Here is a 23,562-nt window from a genome sequence, read left to right as displayed (position 1 = left end):
ACGGATTACTTTAAAGCAGATGTGTATTCCAGTGGTTGGCGTAAAGGTCTTTACAGAATGATTTAGAGGGCTGTATACATATTTTTCAGTTCAAGGAAATGTATAAATTAAGAATAATTAGACTATATGAAGTGTCATTTATCGGTTTTCTTAGTTGATGGTGAATTATTGTGTATGGCTCTTGATTCTTCTTTTTCTTATGTTACTGTAAGTATTGGTTGGTAAGTAACTGTAACTGATAGACCATCTTCTATTGTTTATTGCAGGCAACATGATATTCTTCTTCTACCTGCCCTTTTTTGGTCATAGAATGTGTAAATAGAGCTGTGTTTTGATTTTGGATCACTTTTTTTTTTGTTTTACCTTTTCCTGGAGTTGTGTATTTTCATGAGCGAAAATGAATGAAAAAATGAATGAATGGATTTGGTACAGAACTGGCAATCGGCTCATACTGTGACAGGAGCCAGTTTCATCAAATTTGCAGCGTAGAAGCTGCAATTTGAACCCTGAGCGCTAAATTGGTAATCCAGCCTTGTGTGGGGTTCGGGGACCCCCAGGGGTCCCTGGCACTCTGTCAGGGGGTCTTTGAAATAATTAGCTATAAATTATAAAACTGTGCTGTATCCTTAAAGAGATGGGGACCATTTGCATGAATAAAACAAGCATATTGTTTCCATTACTCTCACCCATGTTAGCTTTGGGCCAGTAGAGACTCTGATATGATTGTGACACACAGCAATAAGTTCATTATTTTTAAGTTGAAACACTTACTGACAGTCAGCTTTAGACCGGTAAGTTTAAGTATCTGGATTTATTAAGACTATGCCATACTGTTCATTTTCTGAAAAAAGTTTAAGATCAACTACTTGAAATGTAGCCTCTTAATGCTGTTAAGTTGAGTCCAAATGCAACTTGAACTAAATCACCCCCTGTTAAAAGGTATATAAGTGGTATTAACATTCAATAACATCGATAATTTCCCCACTGTGGAACTCATAAAGGATTATTTCACTTTATCTTAACATGATTTAAAATGTGTTTCTGTTTATCACTATGAAACAGCTCTGAAGTAATTAGGTTGAAAAGTTTTAGAATACAAATAGTTTAGCATCTAAGAGTACAAATAGTAGTAAGCAAAGTGCTTAATCTGTGTTACAATTAAGAAGTGGTCCTTGGAAAGTGTTCTCTCCTGTACGGGGTCCCTGTCCCCAAAAACATTGAGAACCAGACAATGTTCTGTATACAAGCAGAGAAACACACTTATTTGACATATTAATAAATCCTTTAACAGCTGAATAAATATTGGTAGCTAACTATTTATTACAGCACAACTGTTTTCTGTATATATTACAACACATACTGTACTTCTGATCCACTGCTCTGTTTCTGCTGGACTCTTTGAACATCTTTTAAAACTGTTCAACATTAAAACAAATGTAGAAATAGAACAGCTTCTATCCAATTACCGCTCACTATTTTAAGTATAGTTGCAACTCTTTTTTATTCCAAATTAATCTATTGATTATCTTTCAATTAATTTTGTCAGTAAATTGTAAGAAAATAGTTTTGTTCAACCAACAGTCTAAAACCCAAACATATTCACTTCACAATGATATAAAATAAGAGAAAATTACTGGGACCAAAGAATGTTTACAATCTTTTTGTTGACTAATGTAAGCCCATCAACAAATCGATTATTCAACTTATCAATTCAGCACAAATTTTAAGTGACAAATACGCACAATAACCTTCAGCACCACAACCAAGCCGCTGCTCTCCGTACATATTTTAATGACAAACTACAAGTAAATGAAAATTGTCGACTGTTACAAATGTTAAAAACATAAGACACGAAGTACCGGATGAGTAGAGTTGAATAGATTGTACTTGCTATAAAATAAAGGGGGGTGGGTTCGGAGTTAAGGTTACATTCACCTTTGCAGGCACACCTGCCACTTCGTACTAGTGCAAAGAATTAATTCCGCTAAACTAAATACCATACATCCTGTTGTTGTATGTTTTGCATTAAGACTCCATTATTGCATGCCTTTAGTGGCCATGTGAGGTATACAAACACATTGTTCTGACAGTTACATACTGTACATCTAACAAGATGCAGGCGTTCCCAAGTAGGCTCAGAAAAAAACATAAACATAACAATAAAACAAATTAGAAAAAGCATATACCTATATGCTAGAATCGGGAAGCGTTTCCTGTTACACTGGCCAGCTTTTCAGATTTTCCAGCCAGTCATGAGACATAGTCACATTTTACAAGTGAGGGAAGAAAAGAAAGATCTTGTACAACAAGACAGTAAACAAACAAGTACAGTAACCCTGATAACATCTGGCCTACACACCTCATTTGCACATTATATTTTACTTTAATGACAACAGATCATTTAGGTTAATTAGTCGGCGTCTGAGTGTAAACTGAGTTTTACTGCATAAAGAAGGATCCCCTTCAAAATCATGTTCGCATGTATAAATGTAGAATTATTGAATCAAAAATATAAGCAACAGAGATTATAATAAGGCTATAATAACTGTTGTTATGCAGAGTTTAAAACCTTAAACATCTTTATACACTAATCCGGGGACGTACCGGAGGTAACTAAGTCGCCATTACTGTGGTGGTGTCTCCCTACAATATGTGTGCGTTTGAATGCAAGCCGTCCTAAGAAGTGTACAGTTTTCTACTTTTACTTTTACTTTCTATGTAACATTACTTTTGACAACAATGTCTAGGAGTTCAGGAAACATCTGAACAGTTCTGAGCAGAACTGCTCAGATTTGCTCACTACGATTTGCCACCGCAGTAATGGCGGCGGTGCTAGATGGCGGAACACACAAAGCGGTTGCCGGATTCGTCTATAGTTGGAGTGTTTAGGCCAAAAGCTGAGAAAACACAAACTTTCTCACATTCACTAGTAACTTTATCCTCTTGGGATAAATAACAAACATGTCAAGTATATTTAGTTTACAGTTATTACACGTAGAGTCAGACAGCTGTGAGAGAATGAGCTTTCAAGTGATGAATGCACCTAAAGTAGAGGAAACACAGAACATCAAGTATAGATTATACAATATAGTAAGACGCTCATCAGTTTCCAGTCAAACAGAATCGTTTATGTGTGTGTGTGTGTTTATCTCAGAAGGGTATGATGTGATGCTTAGTGTGTTTGGCTCTGAATAAAATCTTATAACTTTTAAATTTATTTTCTCAAGGCACAGCATATTTAATATATGCAGGTCAAAGTAAATTAGGAGAGCCAACAAAACTCTTTGGAGTTTGTGACGATGGCTTTGAGCGGCGGCCCGGTGCATAGAGTCAGGCCACCTTGCAGCCCGCTCAGATCCACTTCTGTCAAGTTTCTGCCTCAGTTTCTGTGTCTGCTGGAGGAGTCGAGGAGGGAGGACAGAGGAGACCGGAGCCGGCTGGAGGAGTCGTCAGGCAGGATTTAAAACTATCGCCATCGATCACGTTCTGTAACTCTGTGGAGCTTCGGGAAGGAAGACCTGGTTCAGGACACGGAGACCTGAACAAGTTTAGAAACTCCAACCCAACAACCACGGACTTCCAGACAAACGGAGTGTCAGATTCAAGCAGACCTCAGAAGGGCTGCTGGGTCTTTAACTCCGAGTAAACTAGACCCTCTGCTGAGATGGCGTCCCCGAGCCCTACTGTCCGCAGAGGCTGTTTGCAGACCAGCACGGCCGTCAGGTGGAAGATGACGTTTCCTCGGCGCCACACGGTGACGGGCTCTTCGGGGTTCAGGGACAGCTTCTCTCGTGGCTCCGTGTGTGAGCTGTGAAACTCCAGCGGGGCTTTGAGCTCCACTTTGCTAACATCAACAGATGGGAGGCCACAGGCCTGGCTGCTGGCCACTCGTGCTCCGGCCATCACCGCCGCCGCCTGGTTCCCCCAGTACCCGTCCACCGTAGCCAGGATGTGGTAGGCCAGCGTGTGGAAGTGAATGCGAGTCAGGTCGGCTTCGGACGACGGCTCGCTGCGGCCGTGCTGCTCCAGGATCCAGAGGAGGATGTCGCTGACCCGGCCCACGTCTGGGATGTCTTTCCAGGCATCAAGGTCAGAGTGAGGCCCCTCGCTAGCCTGAGAGAGGAAGAGCAGCTCCTGCTCGTTCAGCCCGATGGAGCTGACAATGGGTATAACCTGTTAACGTGGAACAGAGGAAAGACTTTAATTAAATACACAGAACTCTTTAAGGATTTGGGGATTTTGAGCACACTCATCTTTTCTTTGTGAAGAACTTCATGAAAAACTCTCTTAGACACAACTGTTTTTCACACATGTACCTCCTGCATGATGCTGTTCATGTAGTCTCTGTCGGTCATGCTGGCCAGCTCCAGGTGGATGGGAATATCTCTATTGATGTCAGATATGGCTAACACCGCCTGCCAAGAGAAAGCAAGTACAAGATGTTAGCTAAGCTACACCAAAATGTTTATTATTTGAGTCATTGTGTATGTATTAACATATATATACAGTATACATACAGTATATCCCTTAGTCCTGGGCAACATACGTTTTGTGATAAATAATTAATATAATTTCTGTTTTAGCTTTGCACCTTGAATCTTCCATGTCAGTCTAAATTTTTTTAAATTCTTCTAGATTTAAAAATCTGTTAAAAATATAAGTAGCCACATTTTAAAAAGGATCACACCATCTTTTTCAATTAATGGGCTGTCTGGCGGCCAGGTAACTTTAAAGCGGCTGTGGCCGGGAGACACAGAAAAAAAATATTTTAGCCACCTAAAGAAAAAATCAATATCCGTTAGAGTGTACGCTATATTTAGAATATTTTCACCGCTTTACCTCGCCATCAGACAGCCCTTTCCGATGGGAAACTGAAGCAGTTATACAGCTGTCTTCAAAGCCACCGGACCAGACTCCATTCACAAAAACAGTAATTTTACCTCGCAGAACACAGAAGTTGCTGGTCTACCGCTGCATCGATCGGTTTGTTAGTTTGTGTAATTGTGTGACTTCCTAACGTGGCGTCCTCACAGCAGTACATTGCTTAGCTTCAGTGCCGGTACTCCTGTCTGCTTCTCCAAACTGGGAGCATGACGAAAACAAACGGGTGGACAGTAAAGGAGGTCTTTCAGTCACTGACCTCTTTGAGCCGCTCCTCCCACAGCTCTCGGCCCTGACCCTCCATCATGTGGAGCCCCGACAGGATGACCAGGTCGGGCTGGAAGTCGTCCAGACTCGCCACGAACGTCTCCAGCGAGCTCATCTCCCCGTTGGACACATCGTGGGAGAAGATGAAGCGGTTGGCTTGAGGTGCATGAGTTGAACCCCACTGTTCACCTAAAGACAAGGACCAAATACAACTGTTGTATTAAAACATCTTAACAGACTGAAGGAATCCTGTCAGTGCAACAGATCCTGTAGCAGCTTCTTCTTTATCTCTTTACCTGCTTTATACTCCAGGATGAGGTGATACTCATCCGTCTCCTGCAGAGATTCCGGGGGAACGACTATCTGCTCATCCAGCATCTCATGAAGTTTAGGACCAACAGGCCCGCACAACAACACCTGTGGTATAAAACATATTAACAGTCATTTGAAGGTCAGGGATTTTGAGTTACACTCCCATACTGTGTTTAGAGGGCTGCCAAAACCCATTTTCATGCTATACAAATGCATCCTCTTGAAATATGTGAATGTATTATGTAACATAAACAATATGTTTTCCCATGTTTATAATTTCTTTAATCCAATTTTCTATAGATTTCTGCAAAGTAAAGCACCCAAAACATTATTTAACTACCCGAACCTTCATTTTTTTTAAGAGCTCATTAATTTAGGGAAAGTATAAGAGTACAACAGAAGTATAAACATGCTGCTGTACCATCAGATCAGGGTAGGTGGCGAGCTTCTGACCAATGAGAGCAGCATTTCCTCCCACATACAGCTGGAAGAAGACACAAAGTAAAGTTTACCAGAAGGAAGATCATCTTATTAATCAACAAGAAGACGTTCGGGGAGTTAAGGTCGCCTTGCCTTCGCACCGGGGTACTCTGCTGCCGCTCGTGCGATCCTCTGAAAGACCTCGCTGTCGCTGAAGAAGCGCTCGGCAGCCGCTCCACGCTCCATGTAATGGATGAAGGCCTCCCTCAAGTCCTCTTTGGAGTGCAGCACTTCATGATCCAGGCCGCTGCCAGGATCCACAGCAAGAGCCTGCAGCAGCCCCACTCCGGAGACCACCACATCCACACAGGCATTCACCCTAACCAGAGAGGAGAGGAACACAGAGTACGGGTTATTTCATAGTTAATAACTCAATTATAATCTCGCTTTAACTACGAATAATCCAGAGGATAAATACACTTTTTAAAGGTCTGCTGGTAGCCTGATCAGACTAAATAGCCAAAATTGGAGAAATGAGCAGCTGTTAAAAGGCAGAGAATAAAGCTAGTCTGGTGTCAGCATGTGTGTCAGTGGGTTTTTGTGCAGATGCAGACAAATCCTTTAAAATGTAAACAGGTCAGCTTGTTTTAAAGACACAGTGAAATAAAAATAATAATAAAAAAAATCTTATATTGTTATCTCTTGGTTTCTAGTCTTGAAAGTTTGATGAATTATGCAAGCTATGTTTTTAATCCTTTTTCTTTTTTAAGTAGGATCATTGACATCTAAGGGGAGGTATCTTCATAAGCCATTTTTTTGGCACAATGTTCAAACTTTAAAAAAAAAATCTTACTGTCTTTTTATAAACGTATATATGTACAAATAAATAAATAAATCCTCTGCCTCCTGACCTACTAACGCATGTGAGGGTGGAGACCAACAGTCCTCTACAGCTCAGTATCGCTCTACATTCACTGCTTATTCACGCCCACTTTTGAGCAATCAAATCAAATTTGAAAGACTTTCATTCAACTTCCTCTTGTAATGTTCCCCACCCACATAATACACTTTCACTTTGAAATATTTTAGATAAGATAAGATATACTTTATTGTCCCACAGGGACAATAAAGTATATCTTTATGGGAGATAAAGATGCCTTAACTGCTATTTTACTGTGACTTTAAAGTAACTTCAGTCTCTGAATTTCCCTGTTTTTTTCCATTCACTTCTCTATTATCTGTCCATCCTTCTAGGAGGCCGTCCTTCAGCTCCATCCAATCATCATCCTCCACCTTGATCCAGAGTGTTGGCTATGCTTCAGCAGCCTAAAGGCTGTAGGCGATCTACAGCAGCCTAAAGGCTATAGGCTAGGTGAGGACAGACAGACAGTATACTAATTCACACTGGGGCACCACCGTCTCGGACCAATCCATCTGAGCTGGTCTGACTGGTGACAACACATTCCTTCACACTAGCAGAGCTGACTACAGCCTCTCAACATGCCACAGAGAGCAGGAGATTAACATGCATCTAACAGTTCACCCCTCTCACTCACCCTACTGCCACTTTGCTCCACTGCCGGGTGGGCAGCGTTATCAGCGTCTCCCAGGCAGCGGAGATCACCTGCTCCAGGCTGGTCTGACTCGGAGATGATGGCTGGAAGTTTGGCAGGTTGATGTACTGCAGAATCTGCTCTGGCAGGTCCGGGCCGCCGTGGTAGAAATAGCCAACAGCTAACGCCAGCAGAGCCGCTGCTGAAGCCTTCCTCCACATGATGCTCCCACACACTCCTGCAACAAAGAAATCTGTCACTTCTCTCTCTCATATCAACCATTAGCATTCAAAAGTGATCCACTCATTAGTTGTTATTATCGATGATGGCATTTAAAAGCGTTCAAAGACATAAACAAAATAATCAAACAACATAACATTTGTTGGTTCCATGTTCTCAAATGTGAGAACTTGTTAGTTTTCTTAGTTTTACATTGTAGTAAATTGAATATTTACTCTTAGTCAGACAAAAAAAAGGCATTTGATGACGTCACCTTGTGCTTTAAGAAAATGTGATGGAGGTTTTCTGATGTTTTTTAGACCAAAAGATTGATCGATTAATCGAGAAAACAGTTGATAGATTAATTGATAATGAAAATAACCATTAGTTGCAGCCCACACAGATCCTGATCCTCGTCAGAAAAATGCCCATCACATTATCCTAGGGCACAAGGTCACGTCATCAAATCAATTATGTTGTTTTTTTGTCATCCAAAGCCCCAAAATATTCAATTTACTAAAGTGTAAGACCAAGAAAAGCAGCAAATTCTCACATTTGAAAACCTGGAACTATCAAATGTTTGACATTAGTGCTCGGAAAATTACTAAAACAATGAATTGATTATCAAAATAGTTGCAGATTTTCTTTGAAGCGACTTATCAATTAATCGACTATAGCAATTGTTGTTTTTTTTGTAAATGTGTCTTAATGTGTCCTGTCTGGATGTGATATGTTGTGTTTTTATGTACCCTTTTTAAAAGCAGATTCTGCACATGCAAACTAAAGACAAATTCCTGCCTTTTGCACACAAAAAAAGTAGACAATAATATTCTATTCTACCAGATGATGAATATTGTTTTCATTAATGTAAAACACTTTTAATTAATGTTATTGTTTACTACAGTCATTCTGCCTATTCTCTGGTATAGCCAAGAAAAGAAAAGTCGTCGTCATGTTATAACCTTGTTATATTTATCTCCAAATAAAAATCTAAAGTCCAGTATCATGATAACACTAGTACAAATGTAAATATATAAAATAAAGTATAAAAACAACAGCCATTTGCAGACAGTCAGACAACAGTAAGCCAGTAATGCAGACAGTATTTAGAGTTAATTATATGCCTACATATTAATAAGTATGTCAACACATCTTGCAGATAATCTCATTAGACTTGTCCACATTTACACCTGGATGACAGAGCAGGTTAAAAACGTAATCTTTTTATGTTCCCTGATATTCACCAGCAGTACTGGGACCACCATAATAATACCCTTTAAGCTGCAGCTCTGCCAGGATGTACTTTATGGTACAGTAGCCTATACAGGATGTACTTTATGGTACAGTAGCCAATACAGGATGTACTTTATGGTACAGCAGGATGTACTTTATGGTACAGAAGCCTATACATGATGTACTTTAAGGTACAGTAGCCTATACAGGATGTACTTTATGGTACAGAAGCCTATACAGGATGTACTTTAATGTACAGCAGGATGTACTTTATGGTACAGAAGCCTATACATGATGTACTTTATGGTACAGTAGCCAATACAGGATGTACTTTATGGTACAGCAGGATGTACTTTATGGTACAGAAGCCTATACATGATGTACTTTAAGGTATAGTAGCCTATACATGATGTACTTTATGGTACAGAAGCCTATACAGGATGTACTTTAATGTACAGCAGGATGTACTTTATGGTACAGAAGCCTATACATGATGTACTTTAAGGTACAGTAGCCTATACAGGATGTACTTTAAGGTACAGTAGCCTATACAGGATGTGCTTTATTGTACAGAAGCCTATACTTTATGGTACAGAAGCCTATACAGGATGTACTTTATGGTACAGAAGCCTATACTTTAAGGTACAGTAGCCTATACAGGATGTACTTTATGGTACAGAAGCCTATACAGGATGTACTTTATGGTACAGCAGCCTATACAGGATGTACTTTATGGTACAGAAGCCTATACAGGATGTACTTTATGGTACAGAAGCCTATACAGGATGTACTTTATGGTACAGAAGCCTATACTTGATGTACTTTAAGGTACAGAAGCCTATACTTTATGGTACAGCAGCCTATACAGGATGTACTTTATGGTACAGAAGCCTATACAGGATGTACTTTATGGTACAGCAGCCTATACAGGATGTACTTTATGGTACAGTAGCCTATACATGATGTACTTTAAGGTACAGAAGCCTATACTTTAAGGTACAGCAGCCTATACAGGATGTACTTTATGGTACAGAAGCCTATACAGGATGTACTTTATGGTATAGTAGCCTATACATGATGTACTTTAAGGTACAGAAGCCTATACAGGATGTACTTTAAGGTACAGAAGCCTATACATGATGTACTTTATGGTACAGCAGCCTATACAGGATGTACTTTATGGTACAGCAGCCTATACAGGATGTACTTTATGGTACAGCAGCCTATACAGGATGTACTTTATGGTACAGCAGCCTATACAGGATGTACTTTATGGTACAGCAGGATGTACTTTGTAAGGTAAGGTAGCTTATACAGGGGTTAAGTTACTGCTAACGTGTCAACACACCTACACACACACACACACACACACACACGCACACCTGCACACACACACACACACACCTACACACACACACACACACACACAGTTAGTTAGCCAACATGCTATCAGCAGCCTGCAGAGTCTCTCTGGCTTCAGTCTATCTGATAATCTGACAGCAGCTTGTTTCAGGTCTTCTCAGGTGTTAGTTGTTATTCAGCAGAACGTACCGACAATAAACGTTCAGCCTCCAAGTCTCCGTCAGGAAGCAGATCCTGGTTCCTGGTCAATCACATAAACCGCATTGAGTGATCTGGAAGCCGCCGGCGGGTTGAGAGGTTGAGAGGTTGAGAGGTTGAGAGGTTGAGAGGCTGAGAGGTTGAGAGGTAACCGGAGCTGAAGAGCTGAAGAGCTGAAGTCGGTACCGTTGAAGGAGGATGATTGGGACAGCAGCTTCCGGTTACCGCTCTGCGCATGCGCAGTCTACAGCCAGAGTACATTGATGGTACAGAGTGTGAGGAACACTCAGCTGACTGGAGTATAAGTACAAGCCTTCAGATACATACTGTTAGATACATGCATAACCTGTCTTATGGCTTTCTTTGTATTGTTACTTACTTTTTCTTATACCAAGAAAAGGCAATTTCTCTGGAGAGAAATTATTTTACATCAGAACTGTATATCAACACAGAAACATAAGTCATCTTTATCACCCCATGTTACAGGGCACACACAATGTTCAAGTATGCCTGAGGAACTAAATGGAGCAATTAGAAAAAAAAAACAATGAAGCATAGGAGATAAAATGCATTTAAAAATAAGTAAACTGGCATTGCATTTCACAAAAATTCATAAGCTCAATATTTATGTTAAGATATGTGAGACTTATTGTGTGAAGGAACCTGTTTTAATGTATGTAAAAAACAAAAAAAACAAAAAAAAGAACAACTTGCTGTGGTGGAAAGTAACTAAGCACATTTACTCAAGTACTGTATATGTACTTTACTGGAGTAGTTCCATTCTTTGCTAATTAATAATAATAATAATAATAATAAACTTTATTTATGTAACACTTTTCAAAACAGTTGTTACAAAGTGCTTCACAGTTAATAATAAAATACATAGCCTAATAGTACACAGCATGAAAATATATACAATTTATAAAAGCAATATAATATAGAATTAAAAGAAAACCAAAAACCAAATGATTTGCAAGCAACAAACTTATAAAAGTACATTCATGGTACATTCATGGTACAGAGTGTGAGGAACACACAGCTGCCTGAAGTACAAGAACAAGCCTCAGGTAGTTTAGATACATACTGTTAGATACATGTATAACCTGTCTTATGTCTTTCTTTGTATTGTTATTTACTTTTTCTTATACCAGTATTTGTGTATGTAAAGTTATGTGAGACTTATTGTGAAGGAACCTGTTTTAATAAATGTAAAGTTGCAGTGGTGGAAAGTAACTAAGCACATTTACTTAAGTACTGTATGTGTACTTTACTGGAGTAGTTCCATTCTTTGCTAATTAATATTATTATTAACAATACTAATATTAATACTACTACTACTACTACTACTACTACTACTAATAATAATAATAATAATAATAATAATAATAATAATAATAATAACAATAATAATAATAATAATAATAATAATAATAATAATAATAATAACAATAAAACCTTTAATTATATAGCACTTTTCAAAACAGCAGTTACAAAGTGCAAAATAGAATTAAAAGACAAATGAAACCAAAAACCAAAGGATTTGCAAGCAACAAACTTAGAAAAACATATACTTCTACTTTGGAGGCAAATACTGTACTTTTTTTACTTATGAAAAGTTGACTTTTTAGAGATACGTGGTTCTCACATGGACAGCGACCCAACAAACATACAATGATCTCATAGAATATGATGCATTGCTGTAGATTAAACTACCCAATAGTATATAAATGAGTTAAAATGAATGCAACATAGCGCTATTAATCCAGAGACATAATTTATAGTAAAGTATAAGTACAGTAAGTAAAAGACTGACAGGGAACATTTTGAGTACTTTTACTTTTCATACTTTAAGTAAATTTAGCTGATAATAGATATCAGCATAGATATTAGATACGTTTACTTAAGTAAGGTTTTGAATGCAGGACTTTTACTTGTAGTGGAGTATTTTCATTGTGAGTACTTTTACTTCAGTAAAGGGTCTGAATACTTCTTCCACCACTGAGTGTAAGTGGATGATGTTATGATAAACTTCTAAACAACTCAGCTGTTGACGGGCTTTGGCAGGGCTGGATTCATCGTCTGAAGGGCCCCTGGGGCAAACATTTGTAATTGGGCTCCTATTTTGAATAATTTATTCATGTTTCCATCCACTAGTGTTATGCAAATATTAGGAGTTGGTTCATCAAAATAAGCAGTAGGTGGCACTGATTCTCCGGTCAGGGGCTGTTATACCATCACAGAAGAACAATGACATGATGTAATTAAAAGAGCACCATCATTCAAACCTCAAATGGTAAAAAAAAAGAAGAGAATATATGATGGAAATTATGTCATTCCTGTTTAATTCATGTATGAATTTTACCGTCTCCTATCACTCCACACAGATGTTTTAGTCTGCCGCAATTTTTAATCTCTTCAGTGGACGTTTAAGTCACATGCTTCACGTTACATCATGATTTAATCGCTTTTAACGATAGACCAACTTTTCCACCTCAGACAAGAGTAAAAACCTTTTTGCGAAATTTGGAGGGTTTTTAAAATTTTCGGCATTTCCACTCAGGTTTTTTTTTTTTTTTAAGCGTAAATTGAAAATGTGCATAAAAACAGGTGAATGGAAACATACCTATATAGTAGGAAAAGCACAGGTGTACATTTTTTTCCCGGATATTTTATTGATTTTTTTCTGGATATTTTACTGAATTCTTCTGGATTTTTCTTTACGATTTTTAAAGGATATTTTACTGATTTTTACAGGATATTTTACTGAATTCTTCTGGATATTTTACTGATTTTTACAGGATATTTTACTGAATTCTTCTGGATATTTTACTGATTTGTTCTGGATATTTTACTGAATTCTTCTGGATATTTTACTGATTTTTACAGGATATTTTACTGAATTCTTCTGGATATTTTATTGATTTGTTCTGGATATTTTACTGAATTCTTCTGGATATTTTACTGATTTGTTCTGGATATTTTACTGAATTCTTCTGGATATTTTACTGATTTGTTCTGGATATTTTACTGAATTCTTCTGGATATTTTACTGATTTTTACAGGATATTTTACTGAATTCTTCTGGATATTTTATTGATTTGTTCTGGATATTTTACTGAATTCTTCTGGATATTTTACTGATTTGTTCAGGATATTTTACTGAATTCTTCTGGATATTTTACTGATTTGTTCTGGATATTTTACTGAATTCTTCTGGATATTTTACTGATTTGTTCTGGATATTTTACTGAATTCTTCTGGATATTTTATTGATTTGTTCTGGATATTTTACTGAATTCTTCTGGATATTTTACTGATTTGTTCTGGATATTTTACTGAATTCTTTTAGATATTTTACTGATTTGTTCTGGATATTTTACTGAATTCTTCTGGATATTTTACTGATTTTTACAGGATATTTTACTGAATTCTTCTAGATATTTTACTGATTTTTACAGGATATTTTTTTCCATATATTTAAGACATTTGCCAGGCAGGGCAGTTTTGATGAAAGATGCTATTGAGAGGCATGGTGGGAAATGTAGGACTCAGTATTTTTAGAGCTTGTCCCATACTAGAGACAAACAAATTCTGGATATCTATGCATCTAGGAAAGACTGTATCTATTTTTACCAATTTACTGTATTTAAAAATCAGTCTCTCACAAGACTTTATGAAAGCACAAGTCAAAGTACGACAGGCAATTCACAAAAATAAATCTTGTGTTCAAAAAAAGTTGTACTCATAATGACACAGAATACAGTGAAACATAACCCTGAATTGCACTGAAGGAATTTAAATCTTTAATTCAGGAAATGATGTGACATTTTACTTGTAGCCACATTAGCACCATCCATATAATTCACAGAGTGCACCAGTCCAACCAGTGTTGAAATTAACCAAACAGGAGGCCCATTATATAGCACCACTAAATCACAACCAAATAACATAATCAAAGACTCAACCCCCTTTTCTTCCTGCCTTTTCTCCTTCAGGCAGATATGCGTGAATGTTGAGCTGCTTGTTGCTGCTTGTCAACTATTTGTTTGAGGCTGAGGTGCGGCAGGACAGCTGTAGGGTAAACTGACTCTCTACACTACACTACACTAGACTGAAATCATCACTTTATAAGAAAAATAATTTTAAAATATGGTTCCAGTCAAGCCAAAATTATTAATTAATAGTTTTTTTCTTATCACTAATAATAATGATAATCACATTTAATAATCATAAATGTTTCTGTCTTCTTTTCCATAACATTTATGTCATGAAGGATGATTATCTATTGTTTTCGCATTAGAGGATTTCATAAGTATGTTTTCAAACATTTTGAGCAACATACAAGCAACACGTTTTTGGAATAAAACCCTAGAGAGGTGTTTTGAGTCTGTCTCACTGTGTGCACATACTGCAGGTTTAGAGCCTAAAGGCCTTGAAGACCTATTTTCTACATCAGCTTCTTACCATGAGCGATAAGATCTGACTTGAACATGCAATTTTCTGCCAAAGTTCAAACAGTTTTGATTATTTTACATGAGAGATTCCTTTCTGTGCTGTTTTGTGTCTCACTGGTTTTAAACAGGCTGAGGGCTCTTTGGGAAATAACTGAGTCAGCAGTTCTCCTAATAAATAATTTAAAACTTAAACTGTGATAGTCGCTTATTTAGTCATGATTAATATTTAATGTTACACTTTGAATCCAGTTTAAAGGTCATTTATTTAACACATTACATATTTTTGTTAAAAAACTCTTTTAAAAGAACAAAAAACGGTAAGATATCACAGATTACAGTGAATCTATTCTATCGGTTAATGAGGGCTGAAATAGCCGGTTCAGTATGAAACACTTTCTAATGCTTGGTAAACCAATGATCATATCTCCTCGTGCACTGGGGAAACTTTGTCGTGACTGTAAATAGGAATGTATTCATAACAAAAAGTAAAAAGTCAAAATGTTTCTTTAGTTTCTCAAACAGAAGAATGTTGATCATCTCATTCTACAGCTCAGGTTTAAATACAGAATTATGTCTTTGATGTGTTAGATTGTTTATTATAATTTCAACATAAACAAGATGATAAAAAAGTACATATAACTCCAAAAAAGATTTGTTAACACTAAAAAAAGATGCTTCACATTACCTCAGCCTCAGTATCAGTATTGGGCTGATTGTATTTGACCTAACACCTGGAATTATATCAGCCTCTATAAACATGAATTACTACAAATATATATGAATGTAAGAAACTTCCATGCACAAGTCTGTCTCAACTGTGACAAAAATGTAAACAATATAAAAAAGGTAACCCTATCTGCTTCCTGGATTTCAAGTAATTTTCTATTTTCACACGCTGTTCCTTTATTATAAAATTATACTAAACTACAGTATCGCTAAAATGACTAAAAGACATGTTTACCTGTGGCCACATATCACTTAAAAACGGTTTGTATGCTACTTAAACGGACTAAAACACAGACACATATAATGAGTGGCAATTTTGTTGTTTGGCCTCATGAGATTGTCAAAGGGCTGTAATAGGATGTGTAATGGTTGAACAATACAACAGGTGGAGTATCTGAACAACAAAGCCGACGTTTTGGGTTTAAGTCCCACTGGAGCTGCTGGACAAAAGCATCCTCCATGATGTGACCTATTTCAGGCTGTTTTTCCTTCTGCATCATGCAAGTGTATGCCGATGGCCTTTTCATTCATCTTTCCTGCTGCCACTGTGTATTTGACTGTGTTGTATATTCTATTTTAAAACACCAAATTGTACATCTAACAATAATTTCAGGCCTCTATAGAGGTGGTGGCGTCGGGCTCGGTGAGAACGGGGGCGGTGAAGCTGACCCGGACGTCCCGGGGATAAAAACCCTGAAGAACCCCGTCGACAACAACATCTGGGAGATCTGCAACACAAGACGGAGAGCTCAGGGTTTGAACAAAGTTGTTTTTAATGCTTTTCAATTTACGATTACAGCACCAAACAACAAAACGCACACAAGTACAGAGTCGGTCGCTGTTATTTAGTGTTTTCTCATAGTCTTTCCTACCTGATGTGCACTCGGAGATATACGGATCCTTAAAGTAGCCCAACACTCGCTGATTTGGTAACGAATAACTGAGGAAACAAAAGTAAAATATGATTGATTAGTCTCATGCAACGGTAATACTTCTTCAAACATGAAGATGATCTGTATAGCAATAATAACTTTTTGTCTGTTAGTATAACTGCACTGGTGCTCCTTGTCATGTTAAGTGCACATTCTGGTTTAGTGGAATGTGCCAGAAGCAAGATAAGGAGGTTGCGTGCTGGCACACGTTTGTACGATATAAACAGGACCAAGTCTGTCTATAGGGTGAGGTGGAGGTGGTTGAGTGGATGTGTGATGTCCCGCTCTATTGAGGTTGCGTGCAACGGTTTTATTGTTTAGCTCTGCAAAGATCGGTGTGGGGAAACCAGTTATCCTGGCAGCGGTTCAAAATGATCTGATCCATCAGGATTTTATGCTGGCATGTTTTTCTGACAGTTGCACGTTGCAATAACTTGTGCATCATGACGTCAAACTCTGCGTCTATGCAGCTGGAAAATTGCAACAAGAAGGAGTCATGGCAGAGAGGAAGAAACGGTCAAAAGCGTGGCTTCATTTCATGAAGAAAGATGACAACAGTGCTACTTGTAATGTTTTTTTCACACGTCTTATGTTTTGAATAAGTCTCAAAGGTGAGACATAAAACATTTTATATTGTAGTTATTAAAATACTTCTGTCATCACTGAAATGATGGTGTTGCAGAGACATGACGAGGCTCAGTGTTCCCACAGTAGCTGCATCCCTTCTAGTAGACACAGTACATATACTGTATACTGTACCACACAAACACAGAGAGAGAGAGAAAGAAAGGGGAACTACTAGTAAAGATCTCACCTGTCGTCCTGACTGTCCAACTCATCAAGAGATCTGAAATTAGAGCAAAGAACTATTACAGATTTCCTGTAAGAATAAAGACCAATATACGTGTTTAAAGAAAGATTACATACTCTACTCTATGATGCATATATATATATATATATATATATATATATATATATATATATATATATATATTCCTTTTGTATATAAAGTCCAACCCGCCCACATACAGTTACACTACTCTGTAACAATTATCAGTTGTTATGTCTTATACTTATATTCAATTAAGTGCAGTGGAAACAAAAACAAAGATATATAGACTGGACTGGGCTGGAGATTTAAACCTACAACATTACAGTTATATATCTGCACATTTCTCATGCCTTGATCGTTGGATCACTGGCTGCTCCTCGCAGCCACTCTGAGATATCAGTCTAAAGTTTTATTGAGTTGCTGCATTGCCCCGAATCCAAAAATAGAGGAGCTAAATATAGCAGCATGTCCAACATCTGTGGATGCAGTCAGGAGTCTGGACTGAAGGGACCTAAGGAAGGACTGAAGGGACTGAAGGACTGAAGGACTGAAGGAATGACTGATTGACTGAAGGACTGAAGGGACTGAAGGAAGGACTGGAGGAAGGACTGAAGGGATTGAAGGGACTGAAGGACTGAAGGACTGAAGGACTTACTCCATGCTGCTGGCCTTCATGCCTGTGTGAAAGTGTTTCAGGTGGAGGAAGTCCAGCAGCACCTGCGGCACATCTTCGTTCTGATAGATGATGTCCTGGAGGAGCAACAGAGGACAATCTAAATGTCTTTTTTTTGTTGTTGGTTCAAATCATTTCAAGACTGATGTCACAGCTTGTTAAAGGTTTATGAATGAATAGTTGGTAAAGTGGTAAAAAAAACACAAAGCACATTGGCTGCTTCCAAAATCTCATACTATGCACTACACACCCAACATGTGTACTATCGTTAAACATACTTTTGTGTGAACAAACAGTAGTATAGATCTTTGCAGTAATTTACATCGTCACTTCCTGAGAGCTTCCTTGCCGGTTGGAGACGTGTAACCATGGTAACCTTTATTTCTCCTGGTTTTATAAAGTGTCTTCTCTGTCTCAACCTCAGTCTTCTTCATATTCCTGTAAAGCACTTTTTAACTTCTTTTTGGAAAAGTCTTATATATACACTAAATACAGTTAGGTCGCTTGCTTCATGAGGTCGAAGAAGGTCCCACCTACCTGGATGTAGTCTTCCAGCTCCTGCCTCCTCTGCTCCAGAGGTTTGGTCCTCAGATGTTGGTTCCTTTTGCTCGGGAAATCTGGAGTCTGGATGATCTTCCTGAGCTGCAGGAACCACAAGAACCAACAACATCAACCTTCAAATCACCTGAGGTTAACAGGCCACGACGACACACGACAGACCATCAAAGTCATGCTTCCTTGTGATTTTAAATCCATGTAAACATGTCTTATTTTATGTTACATCTCATTGTATAATATCCAGTGCTACATACAGTACACAGTCAGTATTAATTGCGACTGTGGCCGTAAAGCGACATACTTTTCTGTGGAGAGTCTGGAACTCGCTGTTTCTTCTGAGCACAAAATGTTTCCTTCCATTAAACAAGACTTCAACTCTGAAAAGCTGCAAACAAAAGACAGAACACAGGGGATTTAGACAGACATTTATCAGCAATCAAATATATCATCTGACTCTAAGCATCATTGTTGTTCTTTGTATGTTCGGGTTGGATGACCCGATGGCCTTGTCCACCCTATAGACTTATGTATGAGGCTATCCTTGGTCTGGTTCCATCTTACCTACGGATCTACATCCTTCTAAATAAGTATGGGAAGTTACTGTCTTCCCTCCCAGGACTTATTCCTCCTATCTGTCCCTAAAGCCAGGACTGAATTGGGAAAAAGGGTGTTTAAGTAATGTCAAGTCAAGTCAATTTTATTTGTATAGCCCAAAATCACAAATCACAAATTTGCCTCAAAGGGCTTTACAATCTGTACAGGATACGACACCCTCTGTCCGTTACAGTTCAACTCCCCTCCAAAAAAAACCTTTTAAACAGGGAAAAAAGAAAAAAATGGAAGAAGCCTCAGGAAGAGCAATAGAGGAGGGATCCCCCTTCCAGGATAGACAGACGTGCAATAGATGTGGTGTGTACAGAGTTGCTGCTCTCTCTGCTTGGAATCAGTTGCAAAATTACCTGAATCTTTGGGAGCTGGTCTCTCTGGATGCATTTAAAGGGAGTTTAAATGACTTGGACGAAGGCACATCTGGCTGCAGATATTTTAATTGGATTGGTCCCTAATGTTGATGAATGCTTTTGATATTTTATTATTCTGTAATTCATTTTAAATTGTTCTGTGTTTTGTTTTTGTGTCTGCAGCAATGTTAACTGTGTTAAAAAAGATTTTAATCTCAATGACACTCTCTCCTTGTTAAACAAAAATAAAATTAAAATAAATGCAACACGTGATTCAGATTAAACTAATATTCTAGTACAGATTTCTCTTTAAATACCACATACAAAGTTGTCATAAAAACAGTGTAGTAAAGTTCATTTAAATCAAGGATTTAAGATTAAGGACTAAAATCAATTGAAGCAAAAAAACTGAAACAAGTCTTGAGATTCTTACAATCATATTGTGTGGTTTTAAACTCCATTTTAGCAGGTTGTTCCTTATAAAATTGCATCATAATACAACAACATCATTTCTCCACCAGGAGGAGGTACAGAGCTTCAGATTAATTCTCAAAGAATTAGTGTAAATAGACGAGTATGGACATTGCAACTTTATCACCTTTAATACATATCTAGTACATCTCAATACACTATATTGATGCTAAGGTATATACTACTGTTTATTATGTCTGTTTATGTGATTATTTATGATTTATCATGTGGTTCTTCATTTTAAACACCAATTTAATTACTGAGATATTACTTGTAATGTCTTGGTTTAATGCAGCTATTGTTTCCTTTGCTTCACACACTTTTACAATAACGTCGGCGATTTTGAGCTGGTGATAAAACTAGTTTTTAAAAAAAGGTTCAGCGTCTGTGTTGTCTTTTAGTGAACTGCATTTGTCAGACTGTTAAGTCTGCAGCAGCTTTCATTGTCTCCACAACAGAACTGGTCAAAGCATTTAAATTACTTGGGTTACAGAGGTTAAAATAGTTCAGTATTTCCCCAAGCACATGGGAAGAGCCTCTGTTCTGCAAATAACATTTATTTGCACTGTGAAAACATTTGAATCTGTACACGAGCTGAAACATTGGAACAATTCTTCTAAAGCAGACACTTTAGATTAACGTGAGTGAGAACATCAGGTGTACTTCATGATGTCCCTTTTTATAGATGAATGAACTAGATCTAAATATCTTTTATTTTAATAAATAAAAACATTGTGCTGCTGGGGAGGAGCTGAACGCTTGAAGGTTTGAGGGTTTCAAACAGCCGGACGTCGTCCTCATAAAGTTACCGCTTATTATCATTATGTAAACAAAAAGAAATAGGAGTCTAACCTCTTGTGTTCTCAGACTGAGGCGATAAAACCCAACAGAGGTCATCGGCACAGTGCAGCAAATTCCCCAGGCTGGTGTCACTTTTTTTGTGTGAATGTGATTTATCACAACTTCATAACGAGGTGACTGTTCTCTGGAAGTCGGACTAGTTTCACCTCAGCCTGCTTTTATAATCACGCCAATAAACTAACATCACAGAGAACTTAGGGGCACAAACAGAGTTATTAAACTGAGACACTGAGGCCTTAATGAGTCTTTACACAGGATACACCCACAGTCTGTGGTTCCCATTGTGGGCAGGGCTCGACTGTAAGGGTCGCCACCATTGTGAGGTATTGGCAACAAATTCTTTTTTAATATGTAAAAGATAGGGAGAGCAAAACACGATGCACCCTTTAGTCTCTTCTGCTGTCGAAGCAGAATCAAGACAGAATGGAGATCATTTCTCTGAAAACAGAGATGATGGACAACTTTGGTGTCCCTCCACCTGGAAAGTCTCCAACATATCCTTAAAGCTGAAGTAGGCGAGATTGCAAGAGAGAACAAATATGATAAAACGGTCGCCATATGGTGACAGTAGTACATGAAACAGGTAACCTGAAAAAAAATCATGTTCCTCTGTGTCCTCCGGTGCTCCTAACGGCATTTGCAAGATTTCACAGACCGGAGGAAAACAAGCAGTCAGAGCTGATCTGAGGTCTGCTGTCCAGCTGCCGTCTATGAGAGCCGGCTGTCGATCACTCGCGAACTCCGACCAAACGGTCAAACTAGGCAGCGCTGATCAAATATGAATCAATATTATGTTACGTTAATGCCTATTTCTCTCCTCAGATGTTCTCAGAATCATCTTGTAGTGCACGGTTTAGCTGTGAAATGAGAACGTTTGTGACGCCGCCGCCGCCATTGTGAAATCTGGTGAAGGAATGCCAAGTTCTGGTCACATGACCGGAGCACAGCCAATAGGAACGCTCTCTCTCTCTGAAATGACCTGTGATTGGTCAAAGTCTCCTGTCACGGGCTAGATGTTTTAAAGCCTGAAAACAGAGCCATGAGGAGGTGCAGAAGTCTAGTTATCGCTCAGAACACTTGAATTACAATATGCTGAAAGGTTATTATGTTTGTGCAGAAATAACTGCTGCAGCTCCTCCAGACCAACAGAGGTTTCCCGTGTCTTGTAAAGTGACGGGGCTCCGCAGAGAGAAACGTTATCGTCTCCGACCAAAGCTCCAGTGTCTCCCCTGTTCCCTCCGACCGCGGTCGGGAGGCTGAGGCAGGAAAAGCCAACACTAGGATCAGCAGTGATTCATGGAGAGACCTTCGTCTGGTCAGCTAACATTACTGCCAAGCAGCTGAAATATAGAGTGATATCGTGTTTTTAGCTGACGTGTGTCGCCTCACTGTTTTGAGCGATGCTCGTTCATGTCTCTGTAGAGCGAGCAAAGCGTGAGCCCGACGCTGACTTTCGTTGACTTAACGGCCACAGGTGACGCTGTTAACAAGCATTTCTGAAAGTTACAAATAGTCCCTTTAATGTGTAAATCACTTTAATGTTGTAAAGTTGGAGGTCATTTTATATTCTGCTGGGAAGCTTGTGAATTTCTACAAGTCATCAATAAAGTTTAATCTTATAGTAATAATACAACATCATTTATTTGTTGTATTATTAATCCGAATTAAAGTTATTAAATAAAGTAATGGAGTAAAAAGTAAAATATTTGCCTCTGAATTGTAGTAGAAGTATAAAGTAGCAGAAAATGGAAATACTCAAGTACAAGTACCTCAAAATTGTACTGAAGTACGGTACTTGTGTATGTAGCCTACTTACTTCTTCAACTACTGTTTAAAAAGCAAAACTCAAATGCAAGACTCCTTTGATATATTGATCATTTTAAAGGATTTTGAGTATTTCTTGCAGCTTTGGACAGAAACCTGAGATCTGAACTCTCTCTCTTCCTGCAGGTTACCTGGCTCACGTGGCTCACCTGGTGGAGCAGTTCACCTGTAACACCACTAACTAGAAACATGCTGTAGGCTTTAATAATAAGAATAATAATAATAACACAGCAACAGGTGATTATGGAGGAATAATACTTGTGTTTGATGAGAAAAGTAAAGTAGAGTAAAGTAGAGTAAAGTAGACTGTCGGAGGTTTTGGAGTCTCCTCCCTCCTCACCTTTCTGGACTTCCCGGACTCATCCACTTCCTTCTCCATCGATGGGATCGATACTTCAATCATCGGATACTCCTCCTCCCAACCCATCAGAGCGACTTGATCAGCTGGCTGTGATTCTCTTTCTGCAGCTGGAAGGAAACTTCCCTCGGTTTCCTCTGAGTCCAGGAACTGAATAAAAGAAAAGCCTCGTTCCTGCCTCTCTGTTTCCTCCTGAGCTCCACCTCCACACTAACACACTAATTAGACAAACAACCTCCAGCACAGAGAGGAGTTAAAGGTGCAGTCCGAACTTTAGGAACACAAGTCCAGGAATAAATATCTATAGTATTTACTGTATTAGTGCACATGAACGACAACAACAACAACAACAAGTTCTAGTTGTCTGGAGCTGTGAAATGGGACATTTAGTTGGTGTAGAGCAGTCCTGGAATATTTGCTTATTTTGAAGTATTTGTACTTTACTTGAGTAGGCTATTTTCCATTTTAT

At 38.4% G+C, this 23,562-nt stretch overlaps 2 protein-coding genes across 3 annotated transcripts; both read right to left on the bottom strand.

The window, feature by feature from the left end:
• Positions 1-1,768: 1,768 nt before the first annotated feature.
• adpgk (ADP-dependent glucokinase) lies at positions 1,769-10,562 on the bottom strand. 2 transcript variants are annotated; one of them, XM_037767596.1, is made up of 8 exons: positions 10,437-10,562; positions 7,437-7,671; positions 6,034-6,259; positions 5,882-5,944; positions 5,445-5,565; positions 5,141-5,337; positions 4,317-4,415; positions 1,769-4,176 (listed from the first exon to the last, which is right to left on the bottom strand). In XM_037767596.1, the coding sequence occupies exons 2-8, from the start codon at positions 7,652-7,654 to the stop codon at positions 3,613-3,615; spliced, it is 1,488 nt and encodes a 495-aa protein (XP_037623524.1). In that variant the 5' UTR covers positions 7,655-7,671; positions 10,437-10,562; the 3' UTR covers positions 1,769-3,612. The 2 variants fall into 2 exon arrangements, with proteins under 2 accessions (XP_037623524.1, XP_037623525.1); XM_037767597.1 differs by having other exon boundaries at positions 1,769-4,173.
• A 4,866-nt stretch (positions 10,563-15,428) lies between these two features.
• Positions 15,429-23,323, bottom strand: snx22 (sorting nexin 22). Its single transcript, XM_037768778.1, has 7 exons — positions 23,076-23,323; positions 18,922-19,005; positions 18,600-18,704; positions 18,045-18,139; positions 17,372-17,404; positions 16,498-16,565; positions 15,429-16,353 (listed from the first exon to the last, which is right to left on the bottom strand). Exons 1-7 carry the CDS (start codon positions 23,160-23,162, stop codon positions 16,235-16,237), a joined length of 591 nt encoding a protein of 196 aa, XP_037624706.1. The 5' UTR covers positions 23,163-23,323; the 3' UTR covers positions 15,429-16,234.
• Between the last annotated feature and the right edge of the window lie 239 nt (positions 23,324-23,562).

This window comes from Sebastes umbrosus, chromosome 4 (assembly GCF_015220745.1).
Source record: "Sebastes umbrosus isolate fSebUmb1 chromosome 4, fSebUmb1.pri, whole genome shotgun sequence".
In the NCBI taxonomy this organism is placed as follows: Eukaryota; Metazoa; Chordata; class Actinopteri; order Perciformes; family Sebastidae; genus Sebastes; species Sebastes umbrosus.
The sequence above is the reverse complement of the archived record's forward strand: the minus strand, read 5'-3'. Positions and strand labels throughout refer to the sequence as shown.

Excerpts from the sequence above, each read along its gene's own strand:
- adpgk (XM_037767596.1), bottom strand. The coding sequence starts at position 7,654 with ATGTGGAGGAAGGCTTCAGCAGCGGCTCTGCTGGCGTTAGCTGTTGGC. Across the intron at positions 6,260-7,436 it reads TGGAGCAAAGTGGCAGTAGG|GGTGAATGCCTGTGTGGATG; the intron begins GTGAGTGAGAGG and ends CTCTCTGGTTAG. Across the intron at positions 5,338-5,444 it reads CATCCTGGAGTATAAAGCAG|GTGAACAGTGGGGTTCAACT; the intron begins GTAAAGAGATAA and ends CCTTGTCTTTAG.
- snx22 (XM_037768778.1), bottom strand. The coding sequence starts at position 23,162 with ATGGGTTGGGAGGAGGAGTATCCGATGATTGAAGTATCGATCCCATCG. Across the intron at positions 16,566-17,371 it reads TTGGACAGTCAGGACGACAG|TTATTCGTTACCAAATCAGC; the intron begins GTGAGATCTTTA and ends TTGTTTCCTCAG. Across the intron at positions 16,354-16,497 it reads TATCTCCGAGTGCACATCAG|ATCTCCCAGATGTTGTTGTC; the intron begins GTAGGAAAGACT and ends CTTGTGTTGCAG.